This window comes from Rhipicephalus microplus, chromosome 4 (assembly GCF_043290135.1).
Source record: "Rhipicephalus microplus isolate Deutch F79 chromosome 4, USDA_Rmic, whole genome shotgun sequence".
NCBI lineage: Eukaryota > Metazoa > Arthropoda > Arachnida > Ixodida > Ixodidae > Rhipicephalus > Rhipicephalus microplus.
Genome location: NC_134703.1, coordinates 156467718 through 156488668, shown reverse-complemented (window position 1 = coordinate 156488668; position 20951 = coordinate 156467718). Strand labels below are relative to the sequence as shown.

The window sequence follows — 20951 nt, the reverse complement described above, 5'->3', positions numbered from 1 at the left end:
CATGAGCAATTAGGTGACAAGACCCCGAATTTGATAAGCAGTCCCTTAGGCTGATAGTACGTGGCCCGTATACTGCCCGGACCTTGAACCTCTTCCTGATAAAAGGCGCTAATCACTGGAGGCCAAGATGCAGTGTAAAAGTTGCATCACAGCTGCTTATGCGACAAAATGCGCTACTCGTACTGTTATGAGGGGAGCTGTGGTTGGTGCAAGTTGTTTTTTATTGCTACAGTGAGTGAAGGGTTCGACTCTAAAGGAGCACGGTCAGCGAATGTGCAGCACAGTCCCCGGTCACAACCTCGTTATTGTGTAATGGAAAATCATTGTGCGATTTATCAGCAAACAGGTTGACTTGAACTCATTCATCCTCGTTTGCATTTTGAGTGTGTACTTTTAATGTGGTTTATGTTTACTGCTTTTCTATCCACGATTATTTAGCTCTCAATATCAATGCTTTTTAGAAATCACCGCCCAAGCACTCCGTACAAGTTTAATAAGCGAATATGAAATGCGCAGGACCGGTGTTAAACCCTGGGTTAATGACGTCGATCAACTAAAGTCTTTCTCGTTGGTTGGTTACAGCTGCACAGACATTTTAACGCTGTTCGCCGCCCGTCTTCAGTATTAGTGGAAACACAGGGAAGTCTATTGCATACTTGTTGCAGCAGTTCAGGTGAGTACAACGGGACCGGGCCACAATATGACTTCATCGGGACGTATAAACAAGAAACCATAGATACGATGTAACTTGGGTGCTGCGATGCTATCACAGATCACGTATCACTAAGTAATAAAAGAGAAAATAGAGCACATATAATTAAGCTCGCACATAATCACATATCATTTGTCAAGAAAAGCGTTTTTTTTCTTGCACCTAGAACATGCATTAGATAGGCTGGTTCATGTGATCCTCGACTCATTTTTCATTCCCGGCCAGTAACTTTCAAAATGGCATAGCGGAAATTCTGTATTGCCATTCATTACCCCAAAAAATCATGTATGCCCCTTCTGAGGAAGGCTTCCTCAGCAGACGTTTCTATTAGTTTGGTAAAATACTGAATCATAAGCATTCTAATATTCTGTAGCGTTGAGTGTACAGCACGCTGTGGTCATCGCCGTGCTTCGGCTAAACAGTGCCAGTGCTACAGTACAAACATCATGACAGAAAATACGAGTTCTTCAATAAACCCCTCTTTCGCTATCCGCCCGAACAAACGAGACTCTGAATTTACGACACGAGACTTTGACCATCACGCATTTAAACATCGTACGGCGGGTCGTTTCCCCTTTGCCCAAGTTGGGAAAGAGATAATTCGGAACTACGGTCCACCGTGACAGTCTCTGGCGAGTGGGTGATGCTTCCCACCGTCGCAGTCAGTCGAATTATCTTACGGACTTCGGTGTGCGGTTATTCCGCCACCTTTTACACTTTCAGGACCTCAGTCTCTGTTCGTCCTCGTCGATAATGAAAGCGATCAGCATTTTTTGAATTCGTGTGGGTGCAAGCTTTACGAAGCAGTCTTCGGTAGTATCGCCATCGACCGAACGCTTGAGCTTCGCTGCTGGTTTATAAAAGGCATGCGGGAGTTCTGTTTGTGGCCCCCAACACCTTTCAGACGTGAATGCGGCTCAAATACTTCCTGTCCAGTGCATTAATAAGCTACGGCATGGACAGACGTTGTCCTGGAACAGTTGGCAAACTGTTTAGGTGCCTTTGTGAGTGTTGGAACATCTGGCAGACAAAGTACTGGACAACTTTTTGAGAGCTTCGGAAAGTTTTGTTGAATTTTTGGTGTTCTGTAATCCCAGAGGAAGGCCCGAACCAACGAAGCAAGGTGACTCGCAGAAAGCTGTGCTATGAGCTGAACTGCGCAACATTTCAGTATTCGGCTTCTCAGCTCATAAAAGCGTGGCCACACGTACCCTTTACAGCGCGTGAGTGCAGGGCTTTCTGACGCGGCGCCGCGCTGTCTCCCTACAGAGAGAGAGGGCGCAAGGCTGCGCCTAACTGCTCGCCCACTCTCTCCACGCGAAAGGACGTGGCGCCGCGTCGACATTTCACGCCCTGACGCGCTGCAACGAATTGAAATGGTCCGGCCTTGAGAGCCATATTTCCGCAGAGGCCTGGCACTGTCAATCATCCTCTTAGCGAGGTCTTCGTGGTGTAGCCGAGGGAGTTCATGTTCCTCGTGCACCGATCCAGGGGCGATGACCTCACCGTAATGCATGCAAGCTTGCATTGCCATCTCGAGGTGCGTGCTTGCACAACAGTGGATCAACGCAGCAAAGATACAGTCCCCCGGCAACACACACGGCCCTAGGTCATCCATTGCTCGAAGGTGACGCCATTTGTTTGGGACTGCCGACTGACGAACGTGTTATCACTCGCCCCATGCAGTTCGTGATTCGCGGGAAGTGACGTGATTTAAGGCTATAGAAGTCGAGCAGCCAACAAAGGAGAAGTCGTCCTCTCCTGGCTTTCGTAATTAGGGCTTCTATGTATAGAATGAAGAGCACCGGTGTGATTAGACATACTTGGCAAATACCTCTTTCTACTCTAGAGCCTCTTGTCTCCATGTTATCGATGAGGAGCCGGCTGCTCATGATGTTGTTTAGTAGCCCGGTGCAGCTGACGTACGGCTCTGGCAAGCCGAATGTTCTGAGCACGCAATTTAGGTACTCATGTTCCCTGCCGAAGGCATTAGCTTGATACAACGGCATGAAGGCATCGGTAGCCCCGCCGCGGTGGTCTAGTGGCTAAGGTACTCGGCTGCTGACCCGCATGTCGCGGGATCGAATTCCGGCTGCGACGGCTGCGTTTCCATTGGAGGCGGAAATGTTGTAGGCCCATGTGCTCAGATTTGGGTGCACGTTAAAGAACCCCAGGCGGTCAAAATTTCCGGAGCCCTCCACTACGGCGTCTCTCATAATCATATGGTGGTTTTGGAACGTTAAACCCCACATATCAATCAAATCAACGAAGGCATCGGTAACTTCTTTTATTGCGATAAAAATTTTAAATCAAGATGGGAGCCGATTGATGGAAACACGGAGTGGGGTAATCAGGGTGAACAGTGGAAGACAGCTATTACCAACAGGGACACATGCCACCACCAGAAGGTGACATCACTACTAACCCCCTTCAAACTAACATGCCAAGAATGACAAGGCGCCTTTCGCAAAGATAGTTCTTCCTGTCGAAACGTCGGCCAATCTCCCTGAGGCACTTTCACTGATCACACTGATTACCCCCCCCCCCCCCCCTGTTTATTCCGATCGCAAGTATATGGACACCCTCAGTTGGTTTTTGCCACCGGCATCGACGTTTGTAGCCGCAGTCATTCACCGTATATGTATACGTATCTATATATGTGAAAATGCAAGAAAGAAAAATAATCCGGAATAAGACTCTGGCGTGCGGAATCGAACGTCTGACCTTTCGTTCCTGAACGCGTGGCGTTAGCCACTGCGCCACGAGGGAGCACCTCGTTCACCTAGAAATGGCAAGCTATTATATCGACCACTTACAGCTGGCGGTGCTAATATCGGGAGGGGGGGAGGCGGATAGCGTATTTTCAGCATTACTAGAGAGATGATGCACTGGGCGCGTTCGAAAGCTCGTCGCGATAGGCCGATGCGCACGCGACGATCTCCCACGCTTACTTTGCCCCGTGGAGAAGAGGGCTTATCCGCGTGGTTATCTGGTGCTGGGAGAGAACCGTGCGCCTTCGGATTTCACCGGAAGAGCTGTGTTTGGTTGCTGGGCGCACAATGGTCACTGCACAGGCCCCGTTTATTAAAAGGAGCACACTTTTCATGTACAGTGAAGTGCCAACTGGGACACTTGTTAGTTCACATTCATCTATACCTGTGATTACATTTATTGCGTCGTATGTCTTTAAGCCGTACGTTAAGTGTCGAGCTGTCAACGTTGTTAGTTCGCTCTGGTCTTGTGTGCGTTGTTTTCGTGCGTCATTTGTGTTTGAGCAGCGCGCTGCACGTTTCGATCCACTTGCCGTTCCAAGTTTTTGCTATTGCATCCATAGCTTTAACCACGCGGCAAAACTGTGGCACTTTTTTGCGTCATTGGCATTGAAGAACAAATCTCTGGTCATGTTAAGTGTGTGCAAAACTGACCTACCCGGAACTGCACACGCTTGCCTGGAGAAACGATATCAAACAAGTAAAGTTTTAGCATCAAACCAAGGATCGTTGCTACAGGTATGGTTCTTGTTCAGGAAAGTAATCGATCTCTGCGACCGTAGATTTTCAGAATTGATATGGGTTCATTTGGCAGCATGACTATACGCATCTCGCAGCAAGAGCTTCGTTTTATCCCGTCAACAACAAACCTGTTGTTTACGTCAGTAAGCGCGTCGCCTAGAACGTTGAAGAAAGCTATTTGAAACTATCTTGACCTGGCACTCTGGTTGTGTTCTCTTTCCTCATCGGTATGCTTTTCTCACCATAGGCAAGAAAACCCATCAAAAATGAAATGTTTGTAGGCCGATCACGAGTGAAATTCAAAAACAGTGAAAAACCTAGAAACAACGCAGTGTAACCCCTGAGTGCGCAAATGCTTTCGGACAACAGTAATTAGTAGAAATAAATATAGTGTGCTTAAGAAGGAATGCGTTAGTGGCAGCGAGTACTTCTGGGTAAGCATTCAGGCAGATTATTTTGGAAGGACGAATTAGTAGACGTGTCTAATGGTTTTACAATATTGTCAGTGCTTGTGCGTAGAGCACCGATGTCATGCCGAACGGTGGAATACTTCCAAGGCTGAATTGCAGGTTGTTGTGCTATGGGCCATCTAATTCGTTGTGTTTCGTGCAATAAAGAACGTTTTCTAGAAAAAAAAGGTAAAAACAAGAAATAGTGCAACTCCCAGTGGGGGTCCTTCAATGATATCTTTTATTTCTTATGCGTTTTCGTCGACGGCCCTGTAAACCTCCTTGACTGTCTTCGTGATGACGATCCTCTCGGTTGGCAAGGGAGCTTCGGTAGTCGGCAGCACGGGTTCCGGTAGAGGGAGCTCTACGCAGGCAGCGCGCCACGGGTAGTCGCACACGTTCAGCTTGCGGTTGAATTGCAGAGCACTGGGACACTCGATCAGCTCTGGGACACCCTGAAATAATTGTAACAGTGGCGGTACACATATAGGGATAAGTATTGTGAAGTTTGGCAAACTATTTCTGAAATGTCACGCTTGTCCAGCGTCAATGTGTGAACTTATAAATGTAAAACATTTCTTTGCCGACTGCAGACACCTTAGGTGACTATCTATCTATCTATCTATCTATCTATCTATCTATCTATCTATCTATCTATCTATCTATCTATCTATCTATCTATCTATCTATCTATCTATCTATCTATCTATCTATCTATCTATCTATCTATCTATCTATCTATCTATCTATCTATCTATCTATCTATCTATCTATCTATCTATCTATCTATCTATCTATCTATCTATCTATCTATCTATCTATCTATCTATCTATCTATCTATCTATCTATCTATCTATCTATCTATCTATCTATCTATCTATCTATCTATCTATCTATCTATCTATCTATCTATCTATCTATCTATCTATCTGCTTACGTCGGGGGGCTCTCGTGATCACCTCCTTAGCCTGGCGTGAATTTAAATTAGTATAGGAGGGTAAGATGGTTTCACGAATACGACGCGCTGGTCACGACATCAATAAGGTCACAATCCCGTCACGTGCGTCGTCTAACACTTTCTGCGAAAAAGTGGCACATAAGCGTCGGCTGGTATGCGTGACTGGTATGTGGGTATATGCCACAGGTGATTGACACTCGGTATCTACCTATAGGAACGGTGAGTGCGCACATGGGCAATCTTAACGCGAGTGCGTTAAGAAAAATTGTGGCATCGGCAGTGTTCACCCGAAATTTACAAAAAGTGTCAGAGTTCCAGCAGGATTTGAACCGCGATGTTTTGCGTAGCCATTAAGTATTCTACAAGAAAACCACGCCAATTTTTCAAATAGACTCTAATGAATGTTAGTGAAACGTCGATTGTGGTTGCAGTACTGGCTATCCGATTGTATAAACATTACATATGTGCTCCCATGGTACAACAGTCACGTGAGGTTAACGTCAATCGTAGTTAGCTGCCATCCGCTGAAGGTGATTTACGTAGCAGTTTCCATGGTTACTATCCTAGCGAGCACCAACGCTTCGTAGTAGCTTATCGTTTCTGGTGTGGCTAATATTCATGTTTCTGAAAGCAACGTTACGCAAGTGCGTAACATAAATAAGTGCGTAACATAAACATCTGCAACTGTTCGACATATTTCTGTGCGTGCAACATTTGTACATATATTTAGCGTCATTTAACAACGTGTCACTCAATCAAAGAAATTACAATATGGTCACATTCCCTCCGCATGTTTTGCATAACGCTTATTCCCGTGGTACGTGGGATCTGCCATATTTTTTTTTTGATGACGCTAGCACGACCACGCTTGCGTCCCTTTTACAAGAATTTCACAAGAGAGCTCGGCAAAAGGATTTCTATGTATTTGTACTTCCAACCAAAGATAGTTATAAGAGCTATAACAGACAAAAAAATAAAAGAACATTTCAGTGTCCGTTTCGTTCGAATAGCGAAGCTAGGTCAATGTTCCAGTGCTGCATTAGACCCAAAGCAGCACGAAAGATAGAGCAAAAAAAAAAAAGGGGGGGGGGAGAAAAACAACAGTGCGGAGTTAGAACAGAACAAAGTTTATTTCAGAACACCAGTGTGGAGGAACAAACTTTAGCAACGTGGGATAGGAAGTGAAGGCTCTTGAAATAGAGCGGGAACCTCAAGGAAATTGACAATCAAACTTAATCATACTTTTTTCTTTTCTTTTGTGCATTGGAAAGCTTAAAAGTAACAGTGTGTAATCACGGAGTAGCAGTTCGGAAAACGACGTGATATAATTTTAATGCTTACTTCACAGCGACAGCGATTAACAGTTGAGTTGAAGTTTTTTCATCGCTGCCCCTGTCATTTATCCTATATGAAACAATGACATTGCTCTGCAGGCGTTTAATGTTTCAGGAACAAGCAAATGTGGGCAGTAGCTGTGCGCTTTGGTCTCAACTCAAGTCAGGAGACTGTTCATACCATTTCATTTTGGCCTATAGTTTTTGACTCAGATCTGCCATCGTATTGCTGGTGAGGGAACCGCAGGCTACGTTGTTAAACATGCTACGTCCTGCACCAAATGTGAGACAGGAGTTGTGTACTAAACAGTTGTAATGTGCGGTAGGCATTACGGTGTGCAGATCGGCCGCTGTATGAATGTATAGCCCAAAATCTACACAACGGAAACATAAAAAAATAAAATGAATTTTCGCATCTTTGTGTGCACTTGGAGGTCTGAAAATACGCACTACATTTTCATGAGTTCAGGATCCTGTGCAAAACAAGTCGCTAAGGCACTCGGCTGCTGACTCGCAGGCCGGGGGAGGGAATCCCGGGCGTGGCAGCCGAAATGTCAATAGAGGCGGAAATGTTTTGGGCCTGTGTGCGTTGATTCATGTGCACGTTAAAGAAGGCTCGGTGGTCAAAATTTTGAAAGCACTCAATTACGGCGTCCCTCGTATAGGTATGGTGGTGTTAGAACGTAGAACCTCACCAAAACTATTACTATTATATTAGGATACTGGGTAAGTGCAAGAATCAGACAGCATGTGAGCTATTAGAAGGTTCTTACATTACTAAAGCAGGGGGTGAATGTACTAGTTGGTACTGACACGTCGATTCTGTTGCAGTTTCCCGATATTAGTGCGTTAGAGAGCTGGCTAAACTAGGCAGCAGTGCTGGTTATTCTGCGCATGTGTGGTTGATATGCATAAATTACCCTGTTTTATGCTTGAAATAACATCTGCTAGAAGTGACGGCAATGTTCTCGTTCTCGTACCTCTCTTGTGCATTCAGGGTTTACTACAGTGGCGGAATACCCGGCGATACCCTTCTACACGTGTGTGCTGCGAAACTTAGCGCATAAGCGGCAGGCAGCATGAAATGCTTTTCACATATTTTATGAGTGCGTTTAGTAGATTTATGCCATGTCGCATCTTAATGTAGTCAGCTGCTGGTCCTACTTTTGATAACATCACAATTTATTGCTACCGCTTTTATTGCCTTTCCCTCACGACAAAACTGACCTCTTTAACGTGCGCCGACTATGAACTGATGCACGTGACGTAGGCTGCAAACTAGTGGTCTTAACTTTTTTTTTTTTTTGCTAGTGTCACCCAGACGTTTTCGAAAAGTCGCCAAACTTGGCCAAAAAGTCGCTAAACGATATGATGATAATTTTTTTTTGTAGTCTCTAGTTTTTGACGTTATCATTGAAGGCACGTGAAAACGTTATTTTTTTGCAGTGAATATTTTAAATAAAATTATGCTGTGGGGAATGAAGTTGAACTGTGCTGGTACTTCCTGGATATACGCCACTTTGAATCAGTGCAGCAGCTGCAGTCCACGCGTATGCGTGAACCATGAGCCGTTCAACTGAGCTGTTTGGAGCCGCTTTGCCCATCTTTCATTGACACATTAGCAGTGCTCGGAACGGCCACATTGCTCGCTAAAGATGATAGTGCCACAAGCTGCTTAATCTTCTATGCTTTGGCCTTATTTATTGAAGCTTGTTCCGAGTATTTCACTGTTCTCACAGTTTCCAAAATATCTATGTCTGCTTTAGAACATTCTACCGAAAATTGTGATAGTCCCACCAAAAGTCGCCAAGACTCCAAAGAGTCAAAATTATCGCTTGAACGGCTGGAAAGAAGCTAAACTTAGCGACTCTCTCGCTAAGTAAACACCACTGCCGTAAAGAGTGGCCAGTGAGTGCGACGGCGAGTGGTGTATGTGCGCATGTGCTGCGGCTCGACATGTCTCATTAGTTAGTTGGTTGGTTGGTTGGTTCCTCGACACCTTGGTGCAACCCACCTAGAGGGATAGGCCAAGATTGTGATGGTGCCTTGCTTTTCAGAACAATTCACTTCTTGAAAGAGAGGGTTGAACTAATTAGGTAATATAGGTAATAATTTAAAGGTGTTATATTGCTAAACAAAAAAAACTTGAAGAAAAAACACAATAAGCACACAAAAAAGAAAAAAAGAATTCTATACATACAAGAACTGAAGTTATCAATTTTTAGCATTCCATTCTTTTAGATTCTCGTAAGAAATTCGTAACAGCGGTAAAAACGCTCTTGTGGCTGAAACTAAATGCGACTGTGCCAAATGAAAGAATTGCCAGAAGTGTCAAGTTTATGTCCAACTTTCGTAGGGGTTCTTCTAGTAGACTCCTCCTTTGACTTTTGAATTTTCGGCATGACAAAGAGAAGTGATCCAAAGATTCACTCTCATTACAATAAAGGCACAAAGGCGACCGTGCCATATCCGATCTGTGAAGGTAAAAGATCAATGAAGTAACTCGAAAACGCAGCCTTGTAATCACTATTTCTTCCTTTCTTGATGAACACCACTTGTTCTTCCAAGGGAACTTTAGCTGTGAATAGTTTGATAAAAAGAAAGGAGATTTTTTGAAGTTATTGGCGGCTGTGCGTTTTTAGAAGCGTGCTGCTGTGATATATTCCAAAGTAGGCAAAATAGGTAAAACAGGACCATCAAGGGAAGATACAGCTAGCGCATCTGCATGCTAATTGAGAGCTAAACCTCTATGACCTGGTACCCAAACTGTTTGAACTATTCGCACATGTCTAAGAATAAGCGAGAAGGAAGTTCCTAAGGTACGCGAAAAAGTTGGTGAGCTTAAGGCAGTACAGACCGAGAGACAGTCTGTTAGAACAATTACCGCTGATAGATCTTTGGGGCACTTTACGCAATGCTAGGACTATTGCCAGAAGCTCAGCTTGGTAAATAGGGGTAAAGTCGGGTAATCGAATTGAGAAAGCGCAATCTAGAGAGGATGATACGATACCTGCGCCAGCCTTCTCTGATCAGCATAATAATAAGTGATAATGAATATTAACACGCTTTCTATAACTTTCAGCACTGATTATGGTGCGCATAAAAAGATCAAATCACATGCAGCATACAAAACGACTACACAGCGCAGGTAAATATCTTCCGCTTAGCTTCGACTCATTGCGGGTTATTTGTAACATTTGAACGCAGCTTGAAAATATAATTCTGCTCAAAGCGTGGAAAGCCTGTTTGAACCTGTCAGTACCATTAGCGGTCGTTTCATTTCCACTAGGATCCAATTACGCGTGATGGCGAGTTGTCGGTAACATTAGAGCATTCTTTGTGGGTAATGTCGATGACGTTGTGTGATGGCAATTTCACTTGCGTGTGAAGGCAGAGTTTTGAAACCACTTCACAAGAGAAATATTTTTAAGTAATAAATTTTGAGTTTGAAAATATTAGTTAATTGTAAGGAAACACAACTCAATCATTGTGTCTACTAGAGGTCTATATAAGGAGATCTCACGGCCTGTATAGGATTATTCTTTGGATTCAGCTTCTATAATTCTATTCGCGCTTTTAAAAGAGCGTTTCATTACACGTCATCATCCTTTCATTCAAATGACAGGGATATATTAGTATCCTGTTTTATTACCGTATTAGGCAAGCATATTCATAACAAGGCACTACCAAAAAAAGTTGTGCTGATGTATTTTCACCATGGTAGTATGGATTCATAAGGGTGGGAATGAGCCAAAAGTCTAGCATACACATCCACATCTACATAAGTATTCGGCTCAGACTTTCACTAGTACTCGGTTGGTTATTAAAACATCGATATTTCTTTGTGATAACTGGCAACTAACAGCACGGTAATAATATACAAAGCAATGATTTCCCGGTTGTGAATGACCAGACCAAATAAGACAAAAACTCAGCGTTTTCCCGGTTTGAGCCCATCACATGGAAATAGGCATCTGTAGATGTGGCAAGTAAAAATATTTCTGTGCCGATGTTCGTTCCACAGATACCGGTTTGTGTAAAATCTTTAAAGAAAATCTTTAAAGGAACGCAAATGGGAATGCAAATGGAAACGCAAATCTGGTCGACTTTGGTGGAATGCATCTTAGAGCACGTAAGAAAAAAAAAGAGGAACATATTCACGAGACAAGTGAAACTTTATACTAAATTTCATTTTAAGAACTCGCACCTATTTATTAACCAACAATGCTCAAAACATCATCACCCAAGAAAGGAGATCTCGTGCCACAATGAATTGCCTGATGCCCCGACATCCTCAACAGCTGTTACAACGAAAATGATTTTGTGATACGAGGTGTTCCTTCTTCGGTGGCAGTGTGGTGCTTTTGTCTTTGTTGTTTTATAAATAGGTGAGAGGTTTGAGAATAAAATCTGGTTGGAATTTGGCGCTTGTCTGGGGTATATAATCCTGGCTTGTGTCTTCGTGATTTCGCGCGAAGCGCTCTAACGTGCATCCTAAAATAAATTAAAATTATATTCATCCCAAGGCCGGAAGTCAGACGAAGCAAAACAAAAAAAAAACAATTCACTTGCTTGTAGCACGAAGCCGCGCTTCATTTGGGAAGAAAAAAAGTTTGCTCAAAAGTACAGAATGACCGACAAGCATACCGGAACTGGTGCGTCCTTGTGTTGTATTTTGTTATGATTATTTTCAGAAGGCATGAATAAAAATGTTATAGAAACCGTTTCAGAGCCTTTCCCCTTTGTAGTATTGAAAAAAAAAGAAAGCTTCGTAACCAGCAAAATGATGTTTCTGTTGCGAGTTTCGTGCACGGAACCACTCTAGTACATTAGCCAGGCAGAAACATATTCGCGTTTTCAGCAATTCATGCGGCACCTAGCGAAAATATAAGGAGCTGCGTACTGAGGTCTAAACAGTCCAAGCGCCAGTCGTATATGGTAGGAGCATGGTACGATGGTGTCGCCCGTGAAGAAAAAACACGGCCAAGCAGATTTATTTTTTCCATGTGAGACACCACTGTTAACTTGTTAACTCGAACCTATTAAATGACCATTGTATCCTTCAGTCGCTGTGGCGCCCGAAGTATGTAGACAAATTCTGCAGTGACGCGGTGTGCCATGTGCAATACACACACAACGCGACCTTTTCAATAACGCCGCTCGTGCTTGCGTGACCACTGGTGCTGACTAAAATAAGATGCTCTGCATCAACAACCCCCTCCCCTTCTACAAAGCAGTGCGAACTACAATCACACTGCAGAAAACTCAATAATTGTATTAGCGACAGCGGACGCATGACCTCTGTGAATCCGCCATGCTGCAACTCCGCAGCGCCCTCTCACGTTCATTTGAGTTGTGAATACGACAATCTAACGTGAGATAGAAATGGTGCGTGACTCGAAGTGTGCGGACACATAAAAGACCGATCCGCTCAACCGAAACTTTTTTGTAGCTTTGTGCCACCAGTAGTTCTGTGGCATTCTTGTTTCTTCTTTTCGCTAGCGAATGCTTCAGGCATTATGCACTCTTGAACATCCTCACCTGAGAGCACAGGTAGAAAGTGGAGCAGTTGTACACGTTAGCCAGCACTGTGGCGTTCACTCCCTTGTCGTCCACAAGAGAGCAGACCACAAATTCGTCAGCGCCGACAGCGGAAACGGTCGCCAAAGCCACGACAAATGCCACAGCAACGGACATGACCACTTTTGGCTGCATGGCTGGTGCTTATGACCCCGTGCAGGCGAACTGTGATTGTAGATGGGAGTCTGCGTGTCATTACATGATCCGAAGGTCCCCAGAAAGAACAAAAGGGTGAGGAGACAATGCTCTGCTTAGAAAAAAAATTGTTGTCCGTGTTATACTTGCGCTGTCATTCAGAACGGGAAGAAATTAAGTGAGATGAAGTCATCCGTAAGAAAATAAGTGTTACTCCGCGTGGTTAAATGGACATCATGCCGAACAATTGGCTGTAAACTAAATAATTATTTAAATAGGTTTAGTGTGAGCGCGACAAGCGAATGACTCTTTATTCTCTTTGTAATCATCATCACCTGTACATCTTCTTCATCTAGGAATATCATCACCGGCGTGATTGAGCTCGAGCCTGGCCGAACAAACCGGTTCCTCACAAGTGGTGGACTGTGCTTTTCGTTCCCTCAAGTCCTCTCGCCCGCTCTCACTGGAGCTCCGCTCGGGTCGTCGCATACAACCCCCTGCCATGGCGGCCCAAGAAAACCCTGGCTCATCCAACGTCGCCGTCTTACTGCAGCCACCGCCACCCGCTCCGCCCAACAACACTCGCCTGCGTGATCCACCTGTGTTTTCCGGTCTCCGAGGCGATGATGTCGAAGACTGGATCAAGAACTACGACCTCGTCAGCGATTTGAACAGGTGGGACAATCCACACAAGTTGCGCAGCGTCCCATTTTACTTGTCCGATGTTGCCAAAACTTGGTTCTGGAACCACCACCCGGATCTTCCCGACTGGGACACTTTCGAGCAGCAAATTCGTCAGGTATTTGGTGCCCCTGCAGTTCGCACTGAGGCAGCAAAGAAGAAACTCGCTCAACGCACGCAGCTGTCGGGTGAATCTTACACCTCTTATATTGAGGATGTCCTTGCACTGTGCAAGCGCGTTAACACCGGCATGTCTCAAAACGACCAAATACGCCACATTATTAAAGGCATTAACACCGTCGCCTTTAACGCCCTCGCCACACAAAATCCTGCCACCACCCAGGACGTGATAACCATCTGTCAGCGACTTGACGAGCTTCAGTCTCTTCGCCTTTGCTACGATGCCACCGACGTTCGTTGGCCTGCACCCCTCGACTTGCGTGCGCTTATTCGCGACATCGTTCGTGAAGAGCTGCACGGGCGCTGCTCTTCCTGTGCTGCTGAAGTTACTTTACCTCCTGAAAAAGATAGCTTGCGAGACCTGATTAAACAAGAGATCGCCTCCGCATCGCGTGCGACGTGTTCCAACAGTCCCTGCGTGCGCCAGACGCGCACGTACGCCGAAGTTGCCGCGCTCTCTGCCGCACCCACTGTTTCTGTGCCTACAACAGCAGACCATACGCCTGTGGCTTCGTTATCACCGCCAGTGCGTGCACCACCTTACTACGCACCTCAACGCCCACCTCGACCAATTTGTTACTACTGCGGCTATCGAGGACATATCGCTCGGTTTTGTCGAAGGCGCCAGCAAGACGAGCAACGTGGCTACGCTCCCGAAGAACATCGAAGCTTCCGTCCGACCATGAACCTCCTGATCGTCCGGCCAACCTCCTGATCGTCCTATTACCGTTCACCGTCACCTACTTACAACACGGACATGCTTGGGAATTCCCGTACGTCTCGCCGCAGGTCGCCTTCGCCAGGTCGCCGTTCAGTGTCGCCTCTACGGCCCGCCTCCCATTCCACGAACGCCCACGCGGAAAACTCCCCAATGCAGTTTTAGGAGGGGAAACTGCATCCCTTGGACAGCCAGCAATTCCTCCAGAGCGGCCATCGAATTTGATAGTAGTGTTTGTAGAAGGTGTACGTGTTGAGGCTCTTGTAGACACTGGCGCTGCCGTTTCGATTATTCGTGCTGATTTTTGTTCCCGCCTTCGAAAAGTCACCACACCTTATGGCGGCCCACCTCTACGTGCGGCGACCAACGCTCTCATTCGTCCACTTGCACAGTGTACCGTTCGTGTCTGCATAGAAGGCATTCGTCATCACATTGTTTTCGCGGTATTTCGTGAGTGCACCCACGCTCTCATTCTTGGGTGGGATTTCTTGTCTTCTGCGTCCGCTTTCATATCATGTCATCAGCGCCTCCTGCATCTAAACGCCACTGACTCTTCTCCGCTTGAACAAGATGAACGCATCCGCCTTGTCACCAAGTCAGATTATGTACTTCGACCATACATCGAAGAAATTATAAGTGTTAATTGCACCGACCTTGTGGATGGTGACGTACTAATTCTCCCTTACGGTCATACCCTATGTAGGGGCATTGTGATCACACCGGGGCTTATTCGCTTCTTCGGTGGGTGTACGTACCTAACCGCCATATATCAAACGCCCGAGTGTGTACTGCTCCCCTGTGGCTCAACAGTATCTTGCGCGGTCGACAGTGAGCCTGTTGCGATTGTTACTCTTCCGAACAACAACCACAACGATGTTCCGAAGTCGCAATCATTGCCATTCAATGCCTCTGCCACACCTGTGTCGCCGACAATAAGCAATGACTTAACACCTGATCAAACTGAAGATTTGCTCGCCCTGTTAAATAGACACCGTTCTCTATTTGACGCGAACTCGCCCGCCCTCAGCATGACTACCACCGCTACTCACAGCATCCAGACCGACGGCTCTCGTATTGTACATCGGCGTCCATATCGCGTGTCTCCGGCAGAACGCAAGAGCATCGAGGAAAACGTCTCGGACATGCTACGACGCAACATCATACGTCCTTCCTCGAGTCCGTGGTCATCCCCAGTTGTTCTCGGTCAAAAGAAAGATGGGACAGTGCGTTTCTGCGTCGATTACCGTGCGCTAAACAAAATAACGCGCAAGGATGTTTATCCCCTCCCTCGGATCGACGATGCACTGGATTCATTATAGGGCGCAGAGTATTTTTCCAGCCTCGACCTTAGGTCAGGCTACTGGCAGATACCAATGTCGGAGTCTGATAAAGAGAAGACCGCCTTTTCAACACCAGATGGGTTGTACGAGTTCAATGTGATGCCTTTTGGACTCTGTAATGCGCCCGCCACCTTCGAACGCATGATAGACGGTGTATTGCGTGGTTTGAAATAGAAAACATGTCTGTGTTATCTCGATGACATAGTAGTGTTTTCATCCACGTTCTCGCAGCATCTACAACGTCTTGACGAAGTCCTCACATGCCTTGCAAAAGCCGGTCTACAGCTTAACACCAAGAAATGTACCTTTGCTAGCAAGACAATCAAGGTTCTCGGCCACCTTGTCAGCAAAGAAGGAATTCGGCCCGACCCCGAGAAGCTTGCCGCTGTCCTCAATTTTCCTCGTCCACTACGTCAGAAGGACCTGCGCAGCTTTCTTGGGTTATCTTCTTACTTCCGGCGCTTCATACGTGGTTTCGCGGAACTTGCGTCTCCGCTCCATCAACTCCTCGCAAAGAACGTCCCCTTCATTTGGTCCGAAGACTGCGAAAGCGCTTTCACGGCATTGAAGCAAGCCCTCACGTCGGATCCGGTACTGTGCCACTTCGATTCCACCGCACCCACCATCCTTCACACCGACGCAAGTAGTCATGGTCTTGGTGCGGTACTCTTGCAGCGTGACAAAAACTCACGCGAACGCGTCGTTGCTTACGCAAGTCGTGCTCTTACCGCTCCAGAAAAGAACTACACTATCACCGAGCAGGAGTGCCTTGCTGTTGTTTGGGCAGTGCAAAGATTCCGAACATATCTTCACGGCCATCATTTTACCGTCGTGACCGACCATAACGCCCTATGCTGGCTTTCATCGCTGAAAAACTTATCGGGTCGCCTTGGTCGCTGGGCGCTTCGCTTAGAGGAGTATGATTTCGATGTCGCCTACAGATCTGGGACGAAGCATCAAGATGTTGATGCTCTATCGCGCTGTCCTTTGCCCAGCGGAAGCAATTCACCATCGATACTCCAAAACAACAGCACCTCTCCAATCGCAGTGCTAAGTTCATCACCTGCCACCCTATCCGTCCTTGTTTCACAACAACGTGCCGACCCATACTGTCGCACCATTGTTGACCGCTTGACCGGCTCTACTACTCCTCCAAACGCCAGACTCCGTCGACAACTGAAACAATTTAAGCTTGTCGGTGATGCTTTATGTCGCTACATTTACCACAACGACGGCAACAAGTGGGTACCCGTCATCCCACGTTCTCTGCAACGTGAAGTTCTGGAAGCCTTTCATGATGATCCAACCGCTGCTCATCTAGGCTACCACAAGACTTACGACAAAATACGAAGTCGTTGTTTTTGGCCTGGCCTCTCTTCAGCCGTCGCTAAGTACGTCGCCTCCTGTGTCCATTGCCAACGGCGAAAACGACCGACAACTGCTCCGGCTGGCTTAATGCAACCTCTTCCTTGTCCCGCCTCACCTTTTGAAGTCGTTGGAATCGACTTGTATGGCCCTCTTCCTATATCGTTCAATGGGAATCGCTGGATTGTCACGGCAGTCGACCACCTTACCCGCTACGCAGAAACAGCTTCTATACCATCTGGGACTGCCACTGAGATCGCCGATTTCTTTCTTTGCCACATCTTTTTGCGTCATGGAGCTCCACGCATTCTCCTCAGTGATCGTGGCAAAGTCTTCCTATCTTCCATTGTCGAGCAAGTTTTGCGTGCCTCGAACACTGTTCATAAGACCACTTCTAGCTACCACCCGCAGACCAACGGATTGACTGAATGGTTTCATCGGACCCTATCGGACATGATCGCCATGTACATTCACCCCAACCACACGAACTGGGATGCAATTCTACCCTTCGTGACATTCGCCTATAATACGGCTGCTCAACGCACTACCGGCTTTTCTCCATTTTTTCTCGTCCATGGTCGCTCGCCGAGTTTCGCTCTGGATGTCTCTTTCCTTTCGGCCCCTGCACCCTCGACGGCTCCTTTCTCTGAAGAATTCCTATCTCGTCTCGCACACTGCCGTCACCAGGCCCGTGTTAACACCGGCCTCTCTCAAGACACTCGAAAATCTCGCTACGACTCGTCTCGCCGTGTTGTGAGTTTTTCCCCTAGTGACGAAGTTCTTCTATGGACTCCACTACGCGTCCCCGGCCTATGCGACAAATTCATCAGTCGCTTCATTGGGCCATACATGGTGGTCGAACAGACATCTCCTGTCAATTACCGCGTTTCTCCTCTTAGCGCTAGTCCTGATCATCGTTGCCGAGGAACAGAGATAGTGCACGTATCTCGTTTAAAGCCTTATGCGCGACGCATTTCATAATACTGTCAAGCGACCAGGCGGCCGCTTTCACCGCGCGGGGGAATTAGTGTGAGCGCGACAAGCGAATGACTGTTTATTCTCTTTGTAATCATCATCACCTGTACATCTTCTTCATCTAGGAATATCATCACCGGCGTGATTGAGCTCGAGCCTGGCCGAATAAACTGGTTCCTCACAATATTATAAATTTATATGGCCTAAAATGCCCTAAAGGGAAGTTTTTAACGTAAGGGGTGAACATATATATCTATCAGGTGTTTCTAGATGGCTAAGTAAGATTGAAACACTACCTTGGCAGGAGCGTCATGCGAGTTCTTTTATGTTTGGTTAAAGAATGAGGATGCATGGGATACAGTGTGAGCTTGAAGGGGGTATACGGTCTTTTCGTGGTTAGTACGGCCAAGGACACCGGCACGGCCTATGTGGCGATGTGCGCGAACTTCGAGATCGGCTTGGGGTGGCTTGTGAAAGAAGTCACGAAAGAGAAAGGTGGGCGACTCCACGGCATCATACAAGGGTTACAAGGTTGGCTCAGGATTTGATTGAATTTAAAGGGTGAACGACACCAAACTGGTGACCCGTAAATTGAGCAAACCAGGAGATCATAATTATGTCACCACAAACAAGTCCAGTTACTGTGGACGTGACACCTATTTGCTTGGAAAACGTTTTCAAATGAACTACGAGCTTTTGTTATACATGTGGTGACTTCCTCGAGCTTTGTTCCTTTAAATCGATTACAGTCATTTTGAAAATGTTTCTACAGTGTTCTTTAATGCGCTAATGAAAAGCATATTCTATAAAGAATGGGCTCGGCAAGTATTCACAGTCGAATATTATTGCCGCAGAAAAAAAAGAAAAAAAAACTGTTCTAGGCAGTGCATGGACATTTGAACACGACAGCGTATGTGACACTTAAGGTATCGCATGTTGGGCTGCACCTGGACATAATTTTTCTAGAGTGTAGAATTATGCATGCGCGCTGCTGTTTAGTCCTGCAGCTTAAGTGAAATTGAATGTTTCGCTAAGGTTTTATCCTGATACGAAGATGATACTCCTGTCATAAAAGGTTCACTTCTTAATCTTGTATACAAGTCATGCGAAACCACGGAGCGCTGTGTCTCGTTTACGTAGTGGAAATTGAACGCATCTTTTACTCACCTGCTCCCAAAGCTCGAGCGTCTTACAGGTGTGTGCGTGTTAGTCTGCGTCAAGCAGCGTTTTTATGTAGAGACCAGCGCAATCAGCCTGAAAGCAGTTTACAAGATGTCGTATTTGATAAGCGCTGCCTGACGTCTACAGTTCGCGCGATTTCTACAGCCTCACTCTTGATGTGCAGACTCCGAACTCTCCGTTGTGACACTGTGAACAGGCACTAGATAAACTCCATATGAGCAACAGCACCGCAATTGTTAAGCCATTTACTGCATGCTCTTGCGACAAGTTAACTTACACGTGGGCGCTCGCTATTTCGGGTCGTATTTGGTCAAGGTCCCTTCGTACGCTTTTTACAGCTACAGTGACGAAGGGGTTTTGATGTAAAGGTGAGAAATTGCATGGACTTTGGGAAGGAGGCATAGAAGTTGAGGGAGTAGAGAAAAATGGAATGTGATTTATTATAAACTGAACGGTTCCAGTTCTTGTTTAGTTAAAAAAACTGAACAAGAACTGGAACTGAACTGGAACAAGAAACCCGATTTGCATGCACATAAATTCCCAGTAAAGCGTGGGTTACAGTGACAGGCACCATATCTTAGTTAATAAAACATAACATGATCTGTGTACTTCAACAATATAGTGCCTAGAAGTATATTCTAGGCACTATATTTTAGGTTTATACAATAGGCAAAGTTGCCATTTGGTTTACTTTGAAGGGACACCAAATTTAAACAATGAATCAATAATAATTGAAAATTCAATGCTATTTTCATCATCACATGCATGATTTGACGAGAAGAAATCAAGGACACATTTTCGCGCATGACGTCATGGACTTCAAAGTCATTTTTGCCTATTTAGGTGACATTGACTGAACTAAATTTCATCTAGCTTAATATTTTAACTCTACGGCCCCCTCAGAGGACAAAGTACTTCATTTTTACCGTGCAGAAACTGCTTATAACCTAGTAGGCGCCGTCTGAACTTGTGATTTCATAGCGTTTGGTGCGAGAACTTTAAGATAGCGTCGCCACCCACATTTTATTTGCGCATGTTCTCTCGCTTACCAAGAGTCTCCACGCCTTATAGTTACCATTCTTACTATTGTGAAATAAGAATTTAAAACTACATGGAAAATAGTTTATACGTATAGTGTCCCTTTGAGCTTTGTTACATTTATGTTATTATTGCTACACAACAGTTTTATACTGCCTACAATTCCCATCGCAGATTCGTTGGCTTCATCGCCAGTCGGTATCTTCACGTTGAATCTAACAAAGAAACTAAATTTCAGATACATTCCCCCTTTTTTTTGTCAAAGTATACGTAATTTAAGACAATCACAACACAAAGAAATTCTACCACTATAGCAAGAGAGATTTTTATAATGGAAGTATAATATAGGAATAATAAGGACAATAGCGTCGTATGCAGAGATATTTGGCTGAACCACATGGCTGTCAGCTACGGCCCGTTTTCAGTGGCAGCAATGTTATAGATAATTCATACTGCATAAATGGTTGCATGGGCGCGTTGGTACAACATAGTTAAAAAAGAAACAGCACGAAAAATGAGAGACCAGACTGAGAAGTCTGGACCCCACTAAGAAGTCTGGATACGACTGGATTTTAAAACTTCAGTGCCATTACTCTGGAACAATGGCAGTCCTGCATCATCACGAACAGCGAACCATTGTGCTGTTATCTCAGCTGGCGGCGGAAATCTTCCTGCCCATCAATCCAGCTCCTAGGACTATCACACCGCACCGCCCCTTCGGCCAACCAGCAAGAGCAGCGAAGTCAAGCCAGACGTACAAAAGGCCGCATCCGTCACGTGCTCCGTTCAGT

General features: G+C 45.7%; 1 protein-coding gene across 1 annotated transcript; it reads right to left on the bottom strand.

The window, feature by feature from the left end:
• Positions 1-4891: 4891 nt before the first annotated feature.
• LOC142814656 (uncharacterized) lies at positions 4892-19242 on the bottom strand. Its single transcript, XM_075893801.1, has 3 exons — positions 19108-19242; positions 12508-12711; positions 4892-5128 (listed from the first exon to the last, which is right to left on the bottom strand). Exons 2-3 carry the CDS (start codon positions 12679-12681, stop codon positions 4922-4924), a joined length of 381 nt encoding a protein of 126 aa, XP_075749916.1. The 5' UTR covers positions 12682-12711; positions 19108-19242; the 3' UTR covers positions 4892-4921.
• Positions 19243-20951: the final 1709 nt, after the last annotated feature.